Below are 24,535 nucleotides of genomic sequence, written 5' to 3'. Positions count from 1 at the left end.
GTACTAACATTGGATAGTTAGTACAGCGTCTCCTCCCAAGCTCTTCCGTTTGCTTTTCTGTTTTTTCCCCGTTACTGCTAGTGTGTACCAGGCTTTAGGCTACATGCACATGGGTCCTTTTGCATCAAATTCCGGCATTTTTGACAGGAGGCACAGATGCCACATCCAGGCCCAAAATCAATGCCATGCTGAATTACGCAGTGGCTGGACACTGTACCGAATGATACTTGTGTTTATAGCCATATGCACTCAGGAGATATGCCTGTAACGCGAGGATTTTACAAGGGGAAAGAAAAAAAAAACTCCTCCGATATCACCTCAACTCCTTCTGTTAGGCCCCGCTCGCACCTGGGTGTAGTATAAATGGTCATTAAAACACGCATGCCGTGCCATCATTTCTTAACAGCACCGCAAATGTGTTTGGCTTATGTTAAAAATTGGTACAGTAGTTTTTTGGAGTGGAAGGAGGCCCATGCAAATGAATGGTGCCGTGTCATAAACGTGCTATAAAAAAAGTGTGCTATAAACCGCAATAGCATACGTCACTCATATCTGAAATCACTCAAAAGCCTTGGGTAACACAAATCTTAAGCACTAATCTTTTTCTGGTGTCCATTTCAGTACTAAATACTGGCAGACAGAAGTACAGAAATAGACCTGAACCAAGCTTGCCCTGATCTGTCAATCAGTAGTGTGGTGAACTAGGGGACAGACCTATACAGGAGCTACTGCAGCTGAAAAGCCCCAAGAGCTACCAATCCACTTTTGAGCTGCCTTCCCAATTCCAAAAAAGTAGGGGAAAAAAAATTCTATATCTAGTGATATCAACAGCTACGTGATTCTTAAGCAGTATCCTGTTTTTAATTAGAACTTTAATTAGAATTTTAAAAGATATGTAAACCACTAGAATGTAATATGACGTACGGCCAAGCTAGTGTTTTATGGAGAATCTAAAGCTGGGCATATACAGATTTTCATTCTGACATTCACAAAATATTTTTTTTTTTTTGGGGGGGGGGGGGGGGTATATGCTTTCTTGTCATCATTGGTCAACTCATTTTGTTTGAAAGCTCTTAAAACCTCATCCAGACCTTGAATGGAATTGCAAATGTATTAGGCAGCCTATAGAGTAGTCATTTTAATCAAAAATAAATAAAGAAGACTTAATTCCCTCATCCGCACATTTGAGGTGGATGGAGGAATCCTCCCCACCGAGTCATTGTCTTCCAGAAGCGGGAAGACTTCCCCGTGATCAGGATACACTGATCAGCGCTGCCAGCTATAATCGGTAGTACTGACCGAGCGGGGAAAATCAGACAGGACGATTGTACAGAAGTCAAATCGATAGATAGATTTCTGTACAACCTCCCTACCCATGCATGGATTGAAATTTTGGTCTACGTATAGCTGGCTTAAAACAGGTTTCATTACATGTACAATTTTTGCTAAAAAACCACATTGACCATTAGAATTTTGTTTGAGAAAAAAAAAAAAAAAAAAAAACCCCATTCGAATTTTCTTATCACTACCATTAAAAACGAACGTCAGTTTGGCACCATTAGAAAATCGAATGAATGTTCCAAAAGTGGAAATTTTAAAAATGAAATTCTACTGGTGTATGGCCAGCTGTAGTTTACAAGGTATCTGGAATATCAGCTTCTAGTTTACCTGCACCTCTGACCAGGGACAACACACAATCTGACAAACAATCTTCAATTTCTAAACGTCTCCCATTATCTTTCACAAGAAACCGAAACAAAAGAACAATGAAAATCTATCGGAGCAGCAACTGGGTGTAATATAATGCGGTCGTCTCTCAGGCATTTGTTAGTACGTCAGAGAGAAGGACAGTTATGAATGGTATGAAGGATTTAGCCGGGTACCAAAGATTTTATATTGCCCAACAGTCAGTACAGGGAACTTAACCTGATACTGACTACAACACCTATCATCTACGAAATCTGCTCAATTTTCTGATTCAAATAAAAAGACAGCCACAATTAGTCACCTGGTGTATTTATTAAGTTAAATAAATTTTATAAAATATAATATATATATATATATATATATATATATATATATATATATATATATATATATATATATATATATATATATATATATATATATATATATATATATATATATATATATATATATCCTCAGATCCTCACATTTTATTGTGTAGCAAAACTTTGTACTTGTCACCATCCACTGCTAGAGAATGTTTTCGTTTTTGATTGAGTGGTGCAGAGTTAGAACTTCTATTCGCTTTTAACTGCTCTTTGTGAACCCTTTTGGGGCGATTTCCCCTCACTTCCTAGGCACGTGCTCCTGCGCAGAAGAGCCGCCTTATATGTAAGTTATACAGTCGGCAAGCAGTTAAAGGAAGTTAATAACAGATTTACTGGCGGGATCAGCCACAGATTAATAACAGATAAATAAAAAAAAAAAAAAAGCGCTATATTATAGGGGAAAAAATTAAGGCTGCTTTGTTAATGCCACTGACAGATTGCATCATATACATCATTTTTTATTTTGCTCCTAGCTCCACCTTAAACTGGATCAAAAAACGTTGTTGTTGTTTTTTTGGATCGAGTAGAGAAGGGTTAGAATCCCTGACCGCCTTTAATGTTTTTATTGGGGTGTGTGATATCTATCTATCTATCTATCTAGTAGGGGGCTCAAAATCCAACACAAGGCCCTATCCCCCACCGCTGGCACACAGCAGATAGAAACCAGCACATGCGCTAAATCGGACAGCGTGAACAGCCCCTTACACAGATTATTTGATGAGAGATATAAGCAGAAATGAAAACACAATTTACAACACATAGAATGTACAGAAAACGTAACTGAGTATATTACAAATGACATTGGTGCAGAAGGGAACGCGATTTTACATAGTCGACTTCCTGTCCAGAAATTCCACAGCAAAATAATACTAACTGTCACTTTTGTTTCCTTCAGCGTAACATGGTATATAAACAATAGTCTGCACAGCAATGTTACATACGAATGTAGAATAAATATAGGCTGTTCTTACAGGAAGTCTTTTTTTTTTTTTAATGGTTTCTGGACTTTACAGTGTATCGAATGTCAACAAAAAAACGCAATATATTGCAGCTTACTGGTCCCTAAAAGTGACAGCTACAACCGTTTATTCAAGCTTTCCTTTCCTTTATTTTCACAAGTGATCCTGCCAGTAAGTCACTTCCTGTTGTAGGTGGCAACACTCACTGTATCTATGAAGTTGCAGTGTTGTCACCCTGGGACAGGACTACAAAACACCTTCTCTTCTCCTGGTCTCCACACCAAAGTGTGTATTATTTAGTTCTCAATGGCACCTAGGGAACAATGATACTTGATAACAGTCATCAGAGGCACAGGAAGTTACCAGCTCACAAAATCACTGGCAGGATGGACGCTTTAAATGGTATTATTAACAGACCAAAATAGAGCAAATAAGAGACGTTCGTGGTTACGTTTTCCATACACATTGAGCACAATCTGAAGCTTTGATCAGTCTGTAGAATGTTAGCGATTGTGAGAGGTTTTGGATTTGTTACAATTGAGTATTTTTCTAAGTTTCTTGATCTACACCACTAACAGCCAAAAGACCATTTTCCGATGCGACTGTATTCAATCCGGTGACATTCATCTGTCTATGGCTACCTTTATACAGCTGCAGAACGATCATCGAAACCACCAGACTTGCCTGACAATGCAGAGCTGAGATTACAAACCCTTTGAAGTTCAAACAAATATACTTAAAAACGTTTAAAACTTCAAAAGGCAAAAGATGCTAAAAACACATATAAGCCAAATGCCAGAGACTGACACAAGACCGTAACCAAGGAGACACTAGGATGTTACATAAAACACTGATCAGAATAGAAAATTAGCAGATTTCTAATTGATCTTAAAGTCAAATTCCAGGAATTCAGCCACTTTGTAAAAAGTGCAGACACACCATGAGTTAAAGTCCAAGGAGGTGCATGACATCTCCTGAACCTATCGCTATTATTTAAATGTGACAAGTTCCCAAGAGCTATCACTGTCAGGTCTATACAGAGCTTCAGCAGAGCTGCTCAATCCTCATGGACTTTTACCACTTAATACATTTCTGAAGTTCAGATCCTTTTCTTCTGTAGGGTTAGTATAGGCAAGCCCAGGGTTAGGCATCCTCGGCACTCCAACAATAGTGCTACTACTACTACTACTACCTCTATCATCCCCCCTGCTTCTGGGAGCCAGGCCTGTGGTTGTCAGAGTCTAGCAATGTCTGTGGCTTCACCACTGCTGGAGTTCTGAGGTTACCTATGTTTTGTGAGCTAAGGTCCTACACTGAACTAAACCTTCCTTATCCTTATCAGCCAAGGAAGCTGCTATCTTAGCTTCTGTTAGAACTGCAACTGCCATTGTGCTGCATATGTGATCAGTTATGACTCCAGCCATTACATGGTTTGATAGTTTGGTTGAGAGCACAAGCAAATTTGACAAACATTCCCACCATGTTTTTTTTAATTTGATGGGTTTTGTTCCGCCCATTCATACCAAAACACTGTGCAGGAAAGGTATATTTTGGCTTCCCACATGGCAAAGGAACACGCTGCCTTTGCTACACGCATTTGGGTGCCATAAATTGTTAATGGTACCCCCAAATGGATCTCGTTTTCAATTACCAAACTGCTTTGATATGCAGTGTGATTTTTAAAAGCTGCGCCTACCCTATTTTTTACACATTCCCATGCATTTGACAGCCCATTGAAATGAAGAGTCTGTCAAAAATGGAACACACAGGAACACACAAAAATGCACACTATCTGGTGTGAACCTAACACATGACCCTGCCTACTAGTCCACATCCCTTTAACTATCAGCTTCCTCTTCTTGTAGAGAGAAGTTCAATCATAACTGCACAAAATTGCTGGATACACAACCTCGTATAAAGCCCAGTTTACACTAGTTGACTTTTGATGGACATTTATGGTTGTGAACGTTTGTTTTTCAAATCCTTAGTGGGGTCAAATCAATGTTGGTTTTTAACCACAGTGACGAGAAAATTTGAAGGAGTAGGATGGAAAATTTCTGAAATGTACGAATTTCTAACAGTGAATGTAGTTTTCGTTTGGTAAAGTTCCAAAATCAAATGGTAAAAGCAAACAAAATCTTGAATTTTGTATGAATGTTCTGAGAATTTTCCCAAGAATGTTGATATGAATTTTTCACTCCAAATTCTACTCTCCGCAGCTTTAAGTCTTCCATCAGAAATCCAGGCAAGCTGTGGAGGGACTGGATTGGAGAGAAGGACAGAATTCAGAAGCATGGAGGTTGATCTACTAAAAAGGCAAATATACTGTGCACTGCAAGTGCATTATAAGTGCAGTCGCTGTATATCTGAGGGGAGGCTCTGCTGATTTCTATCATCCAATCATGTACAAAAAAAATTCTGTTTTTTTTTTTTATATCCTTTGCATGCGATTGGGTATTCTTTGCAAAGTATAGCTTTACCTAATTTACTAAGCTCTGAAGCAAGTGCACAGTATATTTTCCTTTAATAAATTAACCCCCTATTGTCTGCTGAACTATCCATGTGAGAGCGGGACAGGCTAGAGCCACAGATGATGCCAGACAATGAGCTACCTTCAGGCAACCATCATAGATCACATTACAGCCGTCCTAGGTGACAGCTATACTGCTGCTTTGTAAGGCAACTGTATCAATGTCCGACAAAGATCCCTAACATGGCTCACAAGCTTGTATTTTAGATCTCCGGAATTCTCCATTAATAAACTTTGCATTGTAGTCAAGGGGCCTCATTAGGGTAGAAATCATGGTGAATTTTAGAGAAATGTGACATCCCAGCAGGGCAACCGCAACTTCTGCAAAGCCTGGCTGCAAAACTAGAATTCTCATTGATAGGTGTTCTGTCAAAATAGCCAATAACGTTACTTCCAGTTACTGTAAACCACCAGTAATTGGATATTGCAATGAATTGCCATTTTGACACAACACCAGAAAGCGAGTACACTCCGGTACATGAAGACTTTGCTGTTTTTACACAACGGGTAACGATGAAAAGTTGTCGCCACTGCAAAGGCAGCCATTTTGTTCGTTAGTCTCGGAGGAGACTAACGGTATCCGATTATATCGTGGACTGGCATTGTATACAGTTGCCAGTTTTGTGTCAAAACAGCAAGTTATCGAAATGTCAAATTACTGACGGTTTACAGTAACCGGAAGTGAGTTAAATGGAATTCTTGACAAATTGGCTATTTTGACAGAACACCAGCGCTGTCATGCATATAAACTAGGATGGATCGAACATTGAGTGTGGCCCCATAACAGCAAAGAAAAGCTCTGGTGTGACAGCGTGCTGCACATGTGTGGATGAACTGCGCATTGGGGCATGCTCAGTGTAAGCTCTGTCCTAGCAAATATGCAGGATAGCACCGATCAATGAGAATGCTACTTAGTTGTACCCATGTACCATAATTATGTGTGTGTGCATTCATGGTGTACACATGCGTACAGCGTTCAGAGGCATAAGAATTTTTCTTAAAATAGATTTACGCGCATATGCATGTACATACATTTATGCACATTTACTGTACACATGTATAGGCAGGCAATGAATACGCTTGTCCCAAACTACGGATTGGGGCTTTTTTTTTTAGCCACTGAATGCCAATCTACATAACAGAGCTAAATGCCACTCCATGCATAGACACATTGGTTATAATAGAGCTACATTTAGATCAGTTAAAAACAATGCTGTACAGATCTATGGTGTTTTTTTTTGTTTTTTTGTTTTTTTGTTTTTTGCGTCTGTGTGCACGAGCCCTTACTAGGAGTTCACAGAACTAAAAGGCGACAGGTGATGTATCCAGAATTCCACGTCAATGTCTTCCATTTTATATCTTATTTCTATGGTTCTTTATGGCATGCAATAATGAAAGAACTCCTCTCTACAGGCAGCCAGAGAATGGCATTACCCCCGCTGTAGCCATAAAATCTCACGTATAAAACGCCACACCTACCATGGCAGAACGTCATAAAGAAAAAAAGGACATGCCACTGAAGAATGCCTTTTAGTAGAGTTGTCATCACCCAGACTGTCGAAGAACAAACACTACTTCAAGCCAAACACTACATGAGAGGTGGCCACTATAAAATAATAGCAATATACAATGCTACAACCAAGGCTGAGACAACCTCGTCTATTCTCTTGTCTCATAAAGCATATGCCATTGCTTTGCATCCACTGACTGCATCATCATGAGAGCACATCTTTGTACAGTGTATCGTACAAAGTTGCTTGTGAAGCCAGAATACTGTAACATTATAAAGCGGATACACTCGCATTCCGGAGAGAAGGCAAGATTTGTCAGTAGACAAGTGGTCAGGGGAAGCACCTCCATGTTTTTCTAGCTGAAGGACTTTTCCACGTTATAGGAGCATAGAACTTACTTAAAACCTTTTTCAAGGCTCCATGCACACTGGCTTAACATAAATAAATAAATAGATAAATAGATAGCTGCTTCTCCAGGAGTTTTGTGTTCTGCCTGTAGAAGCAGCTCAGTGTTATGGTATAGTGTGTCCATGCACATTAGGGTGTTTACAGGCATATTTTATTCAGCATTTAGAGGCAGAAAAATATAAAAAATTAAAAAAAAAACCTTCTGGTTTGCGCTTTTGACTGGAGCTTTCTGTCAGAAAAAAAGCTAAATTCGCCTAAACTGTGTACAAAAAGAAAAACCACACGCTCTATATGAGTGTTTTTTTCTGCAAAGGGAATTGGCATTTTTTTAAGCCCAGTGTGCATGGAGCCTAAAAGAGTGACTATGACACCGCCATACAATTGTCATTTCAATCTTCTAGACAGCATAGACATCATACTTATGGGGGCTGATTTTCTAAAGAAGAACAAATTTTACTTAACCTAATGAATAAGCTAAAGCTGTGTGTTTTTTTTTTCCTTGCACACGATTGCATATGTTTTGCAAAGTAATGTGTTACCCAACTTTCCCTCATTTACTACTTTAATGAAAGTTTTCTTTGCAAAGTGAACCTACTCATCCTTTACCAACATCCTTTACTAAATCAACCAAAAGACAAAGTAACTATTTTTCCTTTTTTTACATGTCAGGCTCTCAACTGACAGACCCACTTTGCAAATATTTAAAAAGTAAATAAAAAAAAAAAATCAATGCCAATACAAAAAAAAATGCATGCTTTAATGTTGTTTTATTTTCTGTAGTTAAAATGGATAAAGATCATGAATAGGAATCACAAAATAAAGTAAAATAGTTGTATAAAATGTGTATATGACATAAGCAAGAGGGGTGAGTCTGATCTTGTGCATGCAGCCACACTCCAAGTCCCTCTGTCCTAACAGAGAATTAATGTGATTGTCTCTTGTTGCGGTTGTCGCTGGTTCAAATGGTTATCATTGATATATCATGATATCAGCACTGAACATGATTTGGAGAGCTGCTAATGTTTTGAAAATAAACAATTTAAAAAAAATAAAAAATCTCCACAAGTCTAAAGTGTTCTTTATAGCCCGAGGTTAACAATTAGGAAAAAAAAAAAAATTATAATAATATATATATATATATATATATATATATTTATTACACATACACCATACACTTATATAAACTCTCCTTTCTTGTTATTAAATAACTAGTAAATAAAAAGCACACTCCTTTTTTTGGGAACACTGAATGTAGTAGATAGATGCAGCTATGGAAAGAAAAAAAAATCCTGCCTTTTATAAACTTCGTAAAATTCACTCTTACAAGCATCCCTCTAATAAACAGTGAAAAGGTTTGGGAAAAATAAACAGGAAAGTAAGCAAAATAATAAACAACTATAGACATGCAACATAAGGGATACATCACACAAATAGAAACATTTGCAGGAAATCCAAACAAAAAATAAAACTCAGAAGACTACAAAGTTACATTTAGGAAAGAATAGTGGACTCCAATTTGCAGGTTAGGATGTGTGTATGCTGAGCCTCCTGTGCCCACAATGGTCACATCTGCTGGAGCAGAGAAGAATGGTGTGCGTCTGTCACACTAGAAGAGTCGCATGCAAAAATGTATCTAAATCTCAGGATCTTTGAGCGCTCTGCAATTTTGTTCTCCCTGCAAAATCACTGAGGAGCCCTGAGCTGCCCAAATGTCATCACATTTCCAACTCACACAACAAAAAATGACGCCAAAAAAAAAAAAAGTGTCTTTTACTGATTTGATACATTTCACGCAACTTATAGTGGACATACATGGTGCGATAAAACCGAACGATCGAAGTTCAATACACTAAAACAACGAAATCGAAAAATGATTGAGCAAAACAAAAATGGTACGACAGTAACAGTTTCAATCAACCCAAGTGGATTGGCTATGGTGGAAAAAAGAAAAATCAATTGTACAGAGTAAATTATGGGTGTTCTTCACATCCTTGAGAATCATTTACAAATGATCAACAGTGCATAAAGGTGTGAAAAATACCATAATTCGACCCAGCATTGAGCCAAATGCCATACATGCCAGGATGGAGCCATAATTCAACCCAGTGTTGTCACCAGGGGACAGACAGTGGGGAAGGACTACATAAAACTTTCATCTCTTTTCATAACAGGGGAGGCGTTTTTGTAGAGATAGCAGGGAACAATGCTAACTGATAACAGTCCAGAGGTAGACAATACAAGAAGTTATCCGCTCACAAGATTTCTGGCTGGATGAACAGCTATTCTTTTGAACTTGTTGATCAGATATAATACAAGCCTATCACTGGTGTACTTACCAGACCAGAGGATAATTTACTAATACTGGAGAGTGCATAATCGGGTTCAGTTCTGCATAGAAACCAATCTGCTTCCAGTTTTTTTTTATCAAAGCTTAATTAAGAAGCTGAAGTTGGAAGCTGATTGGCTACCATGCGCTGCTGGACCAGATTTTGCACTCTCAAGTTTTAGTAAATCGGCCCCAAAGGGAACAAATAAGAGGAATGTATTGAACAAGTTCCATGCACTTTAATATTACAGTCCATCTGCTGAAAACAGACCAAGAAAGGGCCCTTAGCATTTTTTTAGCCCACTATTCATACATCGGCCCTATGTGATGGTGCCAGCTGTGTGTGCACTAGAGGTGATGGCCTCCTACTATTACCCATCTGCAGCCAATGGCATCAAGAGACAATAGATCTGTATTAATACATCATTATATCTGATTACTATGCAATGTCTGAAGAGAGCTATGAAGGTTGTATGGGGGACAATGCACATGTTAGGATCCTATCATGGGGGAGGTGAAGGTAGAAAGTCCCAGTCAGCTCTTCCCACCAGCAGCACATAGAGAACAGCCACTTACACTGCACAATGGTACTTACATTGCAGCTGTTGAGTATTTAAAACAGTTTCCAGGGACATCTTACTGTGGTTATACACAAGTCCCAGGCAATGGGTTACAGACTGGAATGGGGGTATAAGACCAGTACTGGGGGGGGGTCTGATCTGCACAGACAGGAATGGGGGTATAATACCAGTACTGGGGAGGGGGTCTGATTCTGCACAGACTGGAATGGAGGTGTATTGCCAGTACTGGTGGTGGGGGGGGGGGGGGGGTCTGATCTGCACAGACTGGAAGGGGTATAATGAGAGTACTGGGGGGTCTGGTTCTACACAGACTGAAATGGAGGTAGGTATATTGCCAGTGCTGGGGGGTCTGATATGCACAGACAGGAAGGAGGTGTATTGCCAGTGCTGGGGGGTCTGATATGCACAGACAGGAAGGAGGTGTATTGCCAGTACTGGGGGGTCTGATATGCACAGACAGGAAGGAGGTGTATTGCCAGTACTGAGGGGTCTGATATGCACAGACAGGAAGGAGGTGTATTGCCAGTACTGGGGGGTCTGGTATGCACAGACAGGAAGGAGGTGTATTGCCAGTACTGGGGGGTCTGATATGCACAGACAGGAAGGAGGTGTATTGCCAGTACTGGGGGGTCTGATATGCACAGACAGGAAGGAGGTGTATTGCCAGTACTGGGGGGTCTGATATGCACAGACAGGAAGGAGGTGTATTGCCAGTACTGGGGGGTCTGATTCTACACAGACTGGAATGGGGGTATACTGCCAGTACTGGGGGATCTGATTCTGATGCAGATGACTGAGTGTCATTGTCACCATCACATGTCCCCATAGTAGAAAATATCTTATTCTGATGATCAGAGTACTCAGTATAGGAGTTTTTATCTATTTCTATTGTTCTCCATCTCTTCATGCTGATCAGTGCAGTCCAGCAAGTGACAGGGACAACCAGAATGTCACCAAGGATTGGGGGGGGGGGGGTGTAGTTTAGGAATACAGTTCGAATGATTTTGGGTGATGCATTGGCTGGCATATACTGGGAATGGTTGGGCGGATTATGCAAGTACAGAGCACAGATCTGCAGGGGTTCATCCTGAACTAAATCATGATAGGGGTGATCATTAATGACAACCAGGGACAGAATGGGAACTGGAGACTGATGGCATCTAGGATTCCATTCAGGTATGTATGATTGCATTGCTGGAGACAATTCTAGGGACAAACCTGAACTGTCCTTGGAAATCAGAAACCAATGGCATCTACATGATCAATACTGGTATGTATATTGCTGCCAATGTCTGAACCAGAGCACACTTTGAGGGACTAACCAGAAAATCAGAGCAAGGCAGCAACTATACAATAATACTGACATGTATGATTTAGGATTTGCTTATTATAAAATTGGACACATTTCCAGGGACAAACTTGATCTGTTCCTGGAAATCAGAGAGCAGTTGCATTTATGGGATCATTACTGGAATTATATTATTGGCAATTACTGAATAGGCCACTTCCAGGGACAGGTATTAGATGGCATGTGTCCAATCCATACTGGGATTATAACACTACTGTTTATTATAGACAATTGGAGACATTTCCAGGGACAAGACATGGAGTGTCCCTGGAAGTCCCAGATAGATGGCATTGCTGCAATAACTACTGGACAAGGCATGGATTGGTGCAGGAGATCAGAGCCCAGTGATGGATCCATACTGATACTGGTGAGGAGTGAAGTGTGGGGTGCAGATTGATCAGAGACTGATGGCCATCATGTCCTATGTATACGATCCTATGTATTACCCTATGTATTACTCTATGTATGATCCTATGTATTACTCTTATGTATGATCCTATGGGAAATTGGAGGCATTTCCAGGGACAAGCCATGGGCTGTCCCTGGAAGTCACAGACTGATGGCATTGATGATAGGATTGGTTATTAGTGTACATTGGTATATTGATGATATAATTGGTTATTGGGGAGATATGGGGGGCAGAGCTGGAGATCTATATGATGAGTCCTGGTTTAGATGAGACAATGTTTTCCTCCTGAGCCCCAGGACCCTTCCGGGGACAGAGAAGCCTGTTTGTGTGTGTATGGGTGCCCCCCCATAGACCGATCTCCCCGGTGCCCCCCCTGCAGAACGATCTCCCCGGTGCCCCCCCCTGCAGACCGACCTCCCCGGTGCCCCCCCCTGCAGACCGACCTCCCCGGTGCCCCCCCCTGCAGACCGATCTCCCCGGTGCCCCCCCCTGCAGACCGATCTCCCCGGTGCCCCCCCCTATAGACCGATCTCCCCGGTGCCCCCCCCCTATAGACCGATCTCCCCGGTGCCCCCCCCTATAGACCGATCTCCCCGGTGCCCCCCCTGCAGACCGATCTCCCCGGTGCCCCCCCTGCAGACCGATCTCCCCGGTGCCCCCCCGCAGACCGATCTCCCCGGTGCCTCCCCCGCAGACCGATCTCCCCGGTGCCCCCCCTGCAGACCGATCTCCCCGGTGCCCCCCCTGCAGACCGATCTCCCCGGTGCCCCCCCTACAGACCGATCTCCCCGATGCCCCCCCTATAGACCGATCACCCCGGTGCCCCCCCTACAGACCGATCTCCCCGGTGCCCCCCCTATAGACCGATCACCCCGGTGCCCCCCCTACAGACCGATCTCCCCGGTGCACCCCCTGCAGACCGATCTCCCCGGTGCCCCCCCTGCAGACCGATCTCCCCGGTGCCCCCCCTGCAGACCGATCTCCCCGGTGCCCCCCCTGCAGACCGATCTCCCCGGTGCCCCCCCTACAGACCGATCTCCCCGATGCCCCCCCTATAGACCGATCACCCCGGTGCCCCCCCTACAGACCGATCTCCCCGGTCCCCCCCCCTACAGACCGATCACCCCGGTGCCCACCCTACAGACCGATCTCCCCGGTCGGTGCCACCTGTAGCTCCAGCAATGCCCCCATAGCAGTGAGTTGTTACTTGCCTCTGTCTTGGTGATCCGGTGCCTGGCCAGCTTGACCACGGCGAAGTTCCCTTTGCCTAAAGTGCGTTCTATGTCATAGAATCCGACCCGGACCGGAGCCCGGTGTACATGCCTCTGACAATCCGCCATGACCATGCTGGGAGCCGGCCGGAGAGATCCACAGAGCCCCGGACATGCACCGATCAGCCGGCCGCTAGCGGAGAGGAGTGCACACGGGACCGCATTCCTCATACAGCCAAACAGTGTTCATCATCCCCGGTGACAGCTCGTCATTGTATACGATATACCCGGCCATCCACCATCACAGAGAGTACAGGCCGATCCCGGTCTATGTGTGTGTGGGGGGGAGGGGAGATCACAGCCGGCACAGGGGGTCCCGCTCGGCGGAGTGCAGGCGGCTGTGCAGGAAACCAGCGAGAGGTCTGTGCGAGCCTCTGCCGCTTCCAGCAGGCATCATGTTCTCGGGGCTGACGTCTTTTGACGTCAGAGCTACAGGAGGGCTGAGGGGCGGGGCCTCGGCTTCTCTCCCTCTCCGCCTTCCTGTTCTACCTTCTTCACGGCTCGCTTGCCAAATAGGTTACCCCTGGCAACCGGAGCCCGCTCTGACGTCAGCAGCCCTTCTGTACACACTGCCAGTCAAGACTGGAGCCTCAGAGATATGCTGAGGGAGAGAGATACCTAGAGAGAGAGACAGATACTGAGAGAGACAGATATACTGAGAGAGAACGATATATGGAGAAAGAGAGATATACTGAGAGAGACAGATATACTGAGAGAGAACGATATATGGAGAGAGAGAGATATACTGAGAGCGAGAGATATACTGAGAGAGACAGATATACTGAGAGAACGATATATACTGAGAGAGACATACTGAGAGAGAACAATATATGGAGAGAGAGAGATACAGAGAGAGATACTGAGAGAGACATACTGGGAGAGACAGATATACTGAGAGAGAACTATATATGGAGAAAGAGAGATATACTGAGAGCGAGAGATATACTGAGAGAACGATATATACTGAGAGAGACATACTGAGAGAGAATGATATATGGAGAGAGACAGATATACTGAGAGAGAACGATATACTGAGAGAACGATATATACTGAGAGAGACATACTGAGAGAGAACAATATATGGAGAGAGAGAGATATACTGAGAGAGACAGAGATATACTGAGAGAGACATACTGAGAGAGACATACTGAGAGAGAATGATATATGGAGAGAGAGAGAGAGAAATACAGAGAGAGATATACTGAGAGAGAACGATATATGGAGAGAGAGAGAGATACTGAGAGAGAGAGTGAGAGAGAACGATTTATGGAGAGAGACATACTGAGAGAGAATGATATATGGAGAGAGAGAGATACAGAGAGAGATACTGAGAGAGAACGATATATGGAGAGAGAGAGATATACAGAGAGAGATACTGAGAGAGAGAGATACTGAGAAAGATATACTGAGAGAGAGAGAGATACTGAGAAAGATATACTGAGAGAGAGAGATACCTAGAGAGATACAGAGAAATATATATACTGAGAGAGCGATATATACTTAGAGCGAGAGAGAGATTTACTGAGAGAGAGAGAGATTTACTGAGAGAGAGATACTGAGAGAGAGATTTACTGAGAGAGAGATACTGAGAGAGGGAGAGAGATATATACTGAGAGAGAGAGAGAGATACTGAGGGAGAGATATACTAAGAGAGAGAAAGTGAGATACTGAGAGAGAGAGAGACAGACACAATTTAAACTGCAAGATCCCAAACCTTACCACTAATACAATACAACAATACACTCAGCCAAAAAACAGGGCCACAAAGATGGCAAGAATGGGATAAACCACCCGCCCCAAGATGAATGTTAAGATCACTACAGAGCAGAGAAAAGGAGGTGATAAGAACCTTCCTCAGCACATTATGCAATAAACTATGTGACTGTGCTAAAAAAGCAAAAAAGACAATGACAACCACCCATAACCCGGTTTGTCCCAGGAAATTTACCCATTCCAAGGTATATAAATATACAAACAAAAAATGACATCATTAATAATCAGTAGCTGGAACATTCAGGGTCTGAATACTTCAGCCTTCGGATCCAAAGTAAATGATCCAGATTTCAAGCAAAGACTATGTGAGACGGACATACAAATCCTCCTGGAAACATGGACCAGGGCACAGGATGAACCATCAGTACCTACTGGCTATAGGGAATTCTCTGAAAGATAAAAACATCAAACAGGGTCGGTGTTCAGGAGGAATACTAGTCTGGTATAAGGGGGAGCTACATGGGAACATCAATGCAATCAAAAAAGGAGAGAGCCACATCTGGCTAAGAATAAGCAGCTTCATCCTTACCTCTCAGTCAGACATCTACCTATGTGCAGCATACATTGCCCCAGCAGAGTCCCCATATTTCAGACCAGACACCTATGAGGTCCTACAAAGTAAGGTTATCAACTTCCAATCCCCGGGACAAGTGCTCATCTGTGGAGACCTCAATGCTAGAACAGGAAGGGAAAAGGACGATACAAGTTCTGATGGCAACACGTACATAACGGGCCACGCTAATTACGAGTCGATACAGATACAAAGAAACAGCCATGAATTTGTGTCGCAGTCTGGGCCTCTACATCCTCAATGGCCGTACCAAGGGAGACTCTCTAGGAACGTACACATTTAGCTCCCATGCAGGCAGCAGTGTGATAGATTATGCCATCACAGATATGAACCCCACACTCATCAATGGTTTTACTGTCACCCCACAAACACACCTGTCAGACCACAACTAACTACTGCTATACATTAAATCTTCTAGCAAACCATCTCTGAACCTGCCACCATTATTTAAATGGTCCAAACAGTCTACCACAAAATACAGAGAGGTAACTGACAGACTTGAAATTAAAAACCAGCTGTAAAACTTCCAAAACAACGAGGTGTGAACCAGGTGGCAAAGGACTTCCATAAAATGCTACACACCATTGCAGAAACAGCCCAGCTGAGAAAAGCCAACTACAAGAAACCATCCAACAAACAGTCCAATAAATGGTTCGACAAAGAATGCAAAGCATTAAGGAACACCTTACGGACAGTCTCCAATAACAAACACAGAGACCCTGACAACACTGCACTAAGGATAGCCCATGGCATACTACAGAAAAAATACAAACAAACCCTTAGAAAAAAAAGCAAAACTTCATCTCCAAAAACCTGCAACAGCTGGAAGAGGCACTTCAGGAAAATTCTTTCTGGGAAATATGGAAGAATATTGGCTCAGCACCCAGGAAAAACAACCTCCACATCCAATATGGGGACATCTGGCTCAACTACTTTAAGAACCTCTACAAAGATATTCCAGAGGAGGCTCTAAACTATAGAACAAAAAGACATCATGAAAAGACTAAATGATATGGAGGAAAAAATTAAGGACTTCCAGAACCCCCTAGATGTACCGGTTACACACAAGAGATTGGGGAGAAAACCAAAACCTGCAAACCAAAAAATTCAGTGGGGAGGATGGAATCCTGCCAGAGATGATTAAACATGGCTCCCCAGATGTACACGCTGCACTATGCAAAGTGTTCTATCTGGTCCTGAGTGCTGGTTACTACCCTACAGTATGGAACCAAGGCCTCATAACACCCATCCATAAGAGTGGAGGCCATTATGATCCAGCCAACTACAGGGGGATATGTGTCAGCAGCACACTAGGAAAACGATTCAACAGTATCCTTAAAAAACGGATCCTCAACTTCCTGACACAACACAATGTCCACAGCAGAAGTCAGGCAGGGTTCATGCCAAACAATATCGCACTACAGACCACATATACACCCTGCACAGCCTCATCAAGAACCATGTCCACAATACAAAACATGGAAAGATATTTGCCTGCTTTGTAGACTTTAAGAAGGCATTTGCCGCCGTGTGGCACCCAGGCCTGTTCCTCAAACTATTGGAGAGTGGCATAGGAGGGAAAACATATGATGTTATCAAGAGAGAACAGCTGCAGTGTAAAGGTGAATGGGAAAAGAACTGAACACGTCCAGCAGGCCCGAGGAGTCAGACAGGGCTGCAGCCTAAGTCCAACCCAACATCAACATCAATGAACTGGCTGCAGCTCTAGAATCCTCCCCAGCACCAGGACTGACTCTACATGACACTGAGGTGAAGTTCCTGCTGTATGCGAATAACCTCCTACTTCTGTCACCAAAAGAGAAAGACCTACAAGACAGCCTGGAAGTGCTGGAGAAATACAGTGCCACATGGGCACTACCAATCAACTCAAGCAAAACAAAAATCATGGTGTTCCAAAAGAAAAATACAAAGCAAACAAAGAGCCCTTCCTTTACAATAAACAACTGCACTGTTGATGAAACTAACAGCTACACATAGCTCGGACTAGAAATAACCAATTTAGGTTTCAAGCAAGCCATAGAGGCACTAAAAGTCAAGGCATGCAGAGCCTTCTATGCCATCAGGAGACAGCTGTACCACCTAAAACCACCAGTTAGAGTCTGGCTCAGAATATTTGATACCGTCATCACCCCAATTCTTCTTTATGGCAGTGAAGTTTGGGGTCCTGTCACCTACCCAGACCAATCCAAATGGGACCTCAGCCCAACAGAAATATTCCATCTGCAATTCTGCAAGCATCTCCTCCAAGTCCATCGGAGCACCTCCAACAGTGCATGCCAGTCAGGCAGATTATCCCTAACTTCTCGCAGTAAAGAAGAGGGTGCTATCATACTGGGGCCACCTACAAAACAGCAGTCCCAACTCATACCACCATAAAGCCATACTGAACAGTAAGGACCAGTCCAAGCCGTGTGTACAAAAGAAAAATATGCTGCGCTAGAGTGTGCTATATTGTGCTAATCAGTGTTATAGCATACCAAAATATGTGTGTATCTGCAAACGCATGACCAAACTTTAAATACATACATGTAATTATTACCACCACTGGGTAAAACACAAAAGTGGTGAAATAATAAATGGTAAAACAATAAATAATAAAGTACTCCTTAATAATGAAACATATAAAAACTATATTATATAAACACACTAAAGTGCAATATGCACGATCGAATCAAACATGCTAGAGTGCATATATGAAAATATTAAATAACTAAATTCCAAAAAGTGCTTAGTGCCACACAGTCCATGGGAAAAAAAACAATCCTTAATGAAACAAATCTTATAAGTGATTGTGAAATCCTGTAGATTGATATCAAGAAAGTGCTTATGCTTAGTATCCACTGGTGTTATTTTTCAGCATGCTCATAACTTTCTTTGTGCTGCACGCTCTGAGGTGAGCATAATACCAAGGGGCCACCGGATTGCACTAAAGCATGGTTTGTGGCACAAAGAAAGTTATGAGCATTTACCTTGAAATTTACCAAAACCATATAATATCATGTGTCAGACCTAAACACTTTCCATTTGTTTACAATCAGGCAGGCCCTTGCACTATATAGCTGAATGTAAATATAAAAGAAATGAAATAAGAAAATTGTATAATGTATGATCACCTAAAGCCGGGTACACACGGCCGAATGTCGGGAGACAACAGCTTTAAAGAAAAATGTCGGTCTGTCCAACAGAGCCAGCCATTCGGCCAGCTTCTGTGGGATGTGCATGCTGGAAAACCAGCGGCCGACTGACTCCCGAATAGTGTGTACCCGGCTTAAGAAAGAGATAGGGCTATACAAAGAGAGATACAGAGGGAGAGATACACAAAGACACTGAGAGATACACAAAGACACTGAGAGATACACAGAGGGATATACTGTGAGAGAGGTATAGAGATGGGAGAGGTATAGAGAAATATAGAGAGATATACTAAGAGATAGAGGAGAGAGAGATATAAAAAGAGATGGATGAAAGGTAAAGAGAGAGGAGGGAGAGAGATAAAAATAGAGAGATAAAAGGAGAGATAGGGGAGAGAGATAGATAAAAAGAGATGGAGGAAAGAGAGAGAGGGGGGAGATAGAGGAGAGAAAGAGAGATAAAAGGAGAGATAGAGGAGAAAGAGATAAAAACAGAGATAGAGGAAAGAGAAAGCGATAGGGAAGAGAGAGCTATAAATGGAGGGAGATAGAGGAGAGAGAGAAATATAAAAGGAGAGATGGAGGAAAGAGATAGAGGGAGAGAGAGAAATGGAGGTAGATAGAGGAAAGAGAGAGGGAGATATAAAAAGAGAGGAGAGAGAGAGAGAGAGAGAGAGAGGTATAAAAAGAGATGGAGGAAAGTGAGATAAAAAGATAGATAGAGGAGAGAGGGAAATATAAAAGGAGAGATGGAGGAAAGGGAGATAACAAGAGAAATGGAGGAGAGAGCGGAAGAGATAAAACGTCAGTGATGATTTGGGGAGCCATGTCATCTGCTGGTGTTGGTCCACTGTGTTTTATCAAGTCCAAAGTCAGCGCAGCCCTCTACTAGGAAATTCTAGAACACTTCATGCTTCCCTCCTCTGACCAGCTTTATGGAGATGCTGATTTCATTTTCCAGCAGGACTTGGCACCTGCCCACACTGCTAAAAGTACCAATACCTGGTTTAATGATCATTGTATCACTGTGCTTGATTGGCCAACAAACTCGCCTGACCTAAACCCCATAGAGAATCTGTGGGGTATTGTCGAGAGGAAGATGAGAAACACCAGACCCAACAATGCAGATGAGCTGAAAGCCACTATCAAAGAAACCTGGGCTTCCATAACACCACTGCAGTGCCACAGGCTGATCACCTCCTTGCCACACCATATTGATGTAATAATTCATGTAAAGGAGCTCCGACCAAGTATTGAGTGCATACTATACTGTACATGAATATACTTTTTTCATTAAGCCAACATTTCTGTTTTTAAAAATTCTTTTTTTCATTGGTCTTATGTAATATCCAAACAAAAGAACTCGCTGCTCCAGGTGAGACAGGAAGCCTAATGATATCACGGGTGCCCGCCTCGGTTCGCCTCCGCATACGATCAACACTGAAGAAATGGCTGCACTTCAAGATCCATCAAAATTTTTTTTACCACCCATATTGTTTCACAGGATACTATGCACATCCAGGATATTTGGCCATTCAATCCATCTATTTATTTATTAAATACAAGTCTCTCCTATAGATTACAGAAGGCATAGGGACTATATTAAACTTGGGCCATATTTTTACTGCCCACATTATGATAAATTTTGAATCTATCTATCTAGTTAGGATCGACCAGGTTACTGAGGTCATACTGAATGGATAACCAATGGATGGATAACCAATGGTTGTGTTTGCTCTGTATGAACCATATACTGTCGATTGATTTGGTCTTTTTTGTCTCGTCTCATACTCCTCCTTTTTCCGTCTTTATACCTTGATAGCTTCCCCATGTTTGTGATCAATATTTTTATTGTGGGGTTAGTTATAATAATACATATGCATTTACATATATATTTACACAGGTTTAATGGAGTATAGGAAACATACATTTATCTTTAACCATTGAGATATAAATAGGTTATAATGTTTTTAAAGTTGGTATGCTTCCTCTATTCTATATACACATTTATATATACACTTTTTTATACATATTCCATATGTACATACTGTTTCCTGTTTTCTCATAGCACATGAACTGTCTATATTGGTATATCTTCATTACTACTACTAAATTTATCTTCAATAGATATCCAAATATGTGCAAGTTTATATGTCTATGTCTTTCTCTTTCTTATTAATTTTTATGTGAATCACATGTGGCTAAAAAGACGTCTGCAATTTAATGATCTGTATCACCTGTATCACACTGAATTTTGAGTTTTCACTAGTTGTAAGCCTTGATCATCAAATGAAAAGAAAGATTTGCTTGAAATATATCACTCTGTGTGCAATGCATCTATATAAAATATATGAGTTTCACTTTTTGAATTGAATTACTGAAATAATCGAAACTTTTTGACGATATTCTAAAACTATGAGATGCACCTGTATATATTTATATATATAGAGACAGAGATACATATAGATAATGACAGCAAGATAAAGAGAAAGAAATACTAAGGGTCGGTTCACACTACAACAACTTGGGATCCGACTTGTAAGCCCTCAAGTCGCCCCAAGTCACTTTACTTTGAGATTTGCATTATAGTCAATGAAAGCGTCTTAATTTACACTACTGAAGTCGCTCCGACTTCAGAAAAGGTTCCTGTACTACTTCAATCCGACTTCTAGGCGACCTGTACCCATAGAATTCAATGGAAGTTGCCTCCAAGTCGGATCTCCATCTATATTGAAGCTACTTTACAGGAAAAGAAATGAGTTTACCCAGGCAAACCCCTCCCTCCCAGAGAGCTGATTATTCTATGATTGGCCACAACCAAAGTCGCCTGTCTTGGAGGCGACTTGAAGTCGCGTTGTAAGCTGCTTAAAGTCGCGCTGAAGTCGCGTTGAAGCCGCGTTGAAGTCGCCTTGCAAAGTCGCGCTGAAGTCGTGTTGCCCCTGTGTGAATTGAGGCTTAGAAAGAGACTGAGAGGGACATGAAAAACTATGGACTTTTATATTATCTCTTACCCCCCAAAATTGCCCCAGAGCTATCCCCCCTCCCATCCAAACTCCTACTAACTAAATTGCTTTGGTAATGCTAAAAATGTATTTGGTCCTGCCAATAAAGCTAAACTGAATTAAAAGTGATACATAGAGATATAAGAGAGAGAGCGTGAAATAAAAAACAGAGGGAGATAGAGGAGAGAGAGCTAGAAAGAAAGACAGAGGAGAGAGAGAGATAAAATGAGAGGGAGATAGAGGAGAAAGAGAGAGGGGGGGGGGAGAAATAAAAAGAGAGATAGAGGAGAGAGAGAAAAAGAGAGATAGAAGGAAAGAGAGAGAAAAAGAGAGATAGAGGAAAGAGATAGAAAAAGAGAGCTAGAGGAGAGAAAGGAGAGATAGAGGAGATAAAAAGAGATATAGAGGAAAGAGACAGAGAGAAAGAGATATAGAGGGAAGAGAGAGATAAAAAGAGATATAGAGGGAAGAGAGAGATAAAAAGAAAGATAGAGGAAAGAAAGAGATAAAAAGAGAGATAGAGGAAAGAGAGAGATAAAAAGAGATATAGAGGAAAGAAAGAGATAAAAAGAAATATAGAGGAAAGAAAGAGATAAAAAGAGAGATAGAGGAAAGAGAGAGATAAAAAGAGGGGGAGATAGGAGAGGGAGAGAATAGAGAGAGACAGATAGGAAGAGAGGAGAGTAAAGAGAGAAAATGAGGGGGGGGGTAGAGCAGGAGAGAGAAGGAAAGGGAGAGGACAGAGAGAGGAGGCAGTGCATACGGGGCTGTGCGTTAGTAGAGGTCACAGTCAGTGAGAAGCTCATTATAGGAATCAGATCAGGGAATTGCAGACACGCAGTAAGCCAGATCAGCACATACTGTACTATGCCGCTGAATTATCGTGTCACCTACTGTATGAACAGTCAGAATTTGTGTGAACACCAGATATGTTTTTAGAAATGTTTTATTGCTTGCATGCTTATGTGTAATGACGATATACAAATACATTTATGTGGTGAATGAATAATACACATATGGAATACTGGAATTATGTGGAATCAATATAGAGTTATATAGCTGATGAGGCTGGAGGAGGACACATACAAATCAAGTTCAGCTTTTCACACCTCCAGCACGAGGACATCTCCAGGGAAAGTAAAATCTCTTACAAGCTTACTCGCTGTATTCTCCTTTCCATAAATGATTTTTTTGTTCACTTGAAATGTGCTTTGTGCTGGCTAGAAAATTGGGCTACTCCTAGAAGAGTTTATTCTCCAGCACAATTACCACCATCCTTGCAGGTCATAGCCCTGTCTTATCTAGGAGTGTCTAATTACTGCCTATGCTGGTCCAGCTCCTCCACACATCCCTTCAGCATTCTATTTAACCTTTTATGCTGCTGCCAGGGGAGGATCACAGGGGAATACTATAGAGTGCCACTTAAGCACCAACTGCGAGTCTGCTGGGGCTGCTGACATCAGATCCAAGATGGCTGTGCCAAGCAGCAGTCTCATGATTTTTGGATGACTACACAAGGGATTTGCTGCAGGTAAATAACATGTATAAGATGAGTTAAATGATCATATAAGATGTTGTTGAAACATGAGCATGTGTCAATGATAAGATGGTAGAAGAAGAACTCACAAAATTCAGACACTCTCTCAAACAGATCCTAGACCTCAACATTAGAAAAGAACATTTTTTTTCAAAAGAACATATTTTATGAACATGGAGACAATAGCGGAAAATACTTAGCTAGAGCACTAATAGGGGCTACTTTGGGAAAACACATACATGCCATACGTAATAAAACAGGAACTTTGGAATATAAACCAGAAAAAAATTGCAGGATTATTCCATAAATTCTACTCAAACCATCTCATATCACAGGCACAAAGGAAGAAACAACCAGAGAATTCCTGCAGAGTAGTAAATTACTGACCCTAAAGATAGATGATATAAATAATCTAGAGGAACCCATCACCATTGTAGAAATTCAGGAAGTCATTAAGGGACTAAAAGTGGGAAAGAGCCCTGGCCCAGATGGTTTTACATCACAATATTACAAAACATACACAGACCTACTTTCAAAACACCTTATATTTGTCTATAACCTATTAGTAAAACATAAACACAACTCTGGCTCCCTCTTAATGGCGCACATAGCTGTTGTACCAAAACCAAATTGTGCCAACTTTAGACCCATCTCTCTCCTCAATATAGACCTAAAAATCCTAACTAAAATTCTTGCAAACAGAATAAAACCCCTTTTATCAAAAATCATCTGCCCTGAACAAGTTGGCTTTATGCCAGATAGGGAAGCCAAGGACAATACAATCAAAGCATTAAATTTAATCCACTGAGTCAAGAGCTCCAAAATCGAAGGCCTTCTGCTCTCTACAGATGCAGAAAAGGCCTTCGATAGAGTTTCCTGGGATTACATGATGGCCACATGTTTATACATTGGTCTAGGAAACAACATGCTAAATTGGACAGGAGCATTATATCAAAACCCCCAAGCCAAAAACAAAGTAAACAATACACTATCATACCCAATCAGCATTCACAATGGTACCCGACAAGGCTGTCCCTTATCACCACTTCTTTTTATAATAACCCTAGAGCCACTCATTAGAA

The 24,535-nt window shown here is 41.8% G+C and overlaps 1 protein-coding gene across 1 annotated transcript in view; it reads right to left on the bottom strand.

The window, feature by feature from the left end:
- SIK2 (salt inducible kinase 2) overlaps positions 1-13,848 on the bottom strand; it is a 210,806-nt gene extending 196,958 nt beyond the window's left edge. Inside the window, exon 1 of the mRNA XM_073602422.1 lies at positions 13,359-13,848. Coding sequence (XP_073458523.1) covers positions 13,359-13,589 — 231 coding nt within the window. The 5' untranslated portion in view covers positions 13,590-13,848. The remainder of the gene's footprint in view (positions 1-13,358) is intronic.
- Positions 13,849-24,535: the final 10,687 nt, after the last annotated feature.

Source organism: Aquarana catesbeiana, linkage group LG10 (genome assembly GCF_042186555.1).
Source record: "Aquarana catesbeiana isolate 2022-GZ linkage group LG10, ASM4218655v1, whole genome shotgun sequence".
NCBI lineage: Eukaryota > Metazoa > Chordata > Amphibia > Anura > Ranidae > Aquarana > Aquarana catesbeiana.
Note: the sequence above shows the minus strand (reverse complement) of the source record. Positions and strands in the feature narration are given on the sequence as shown.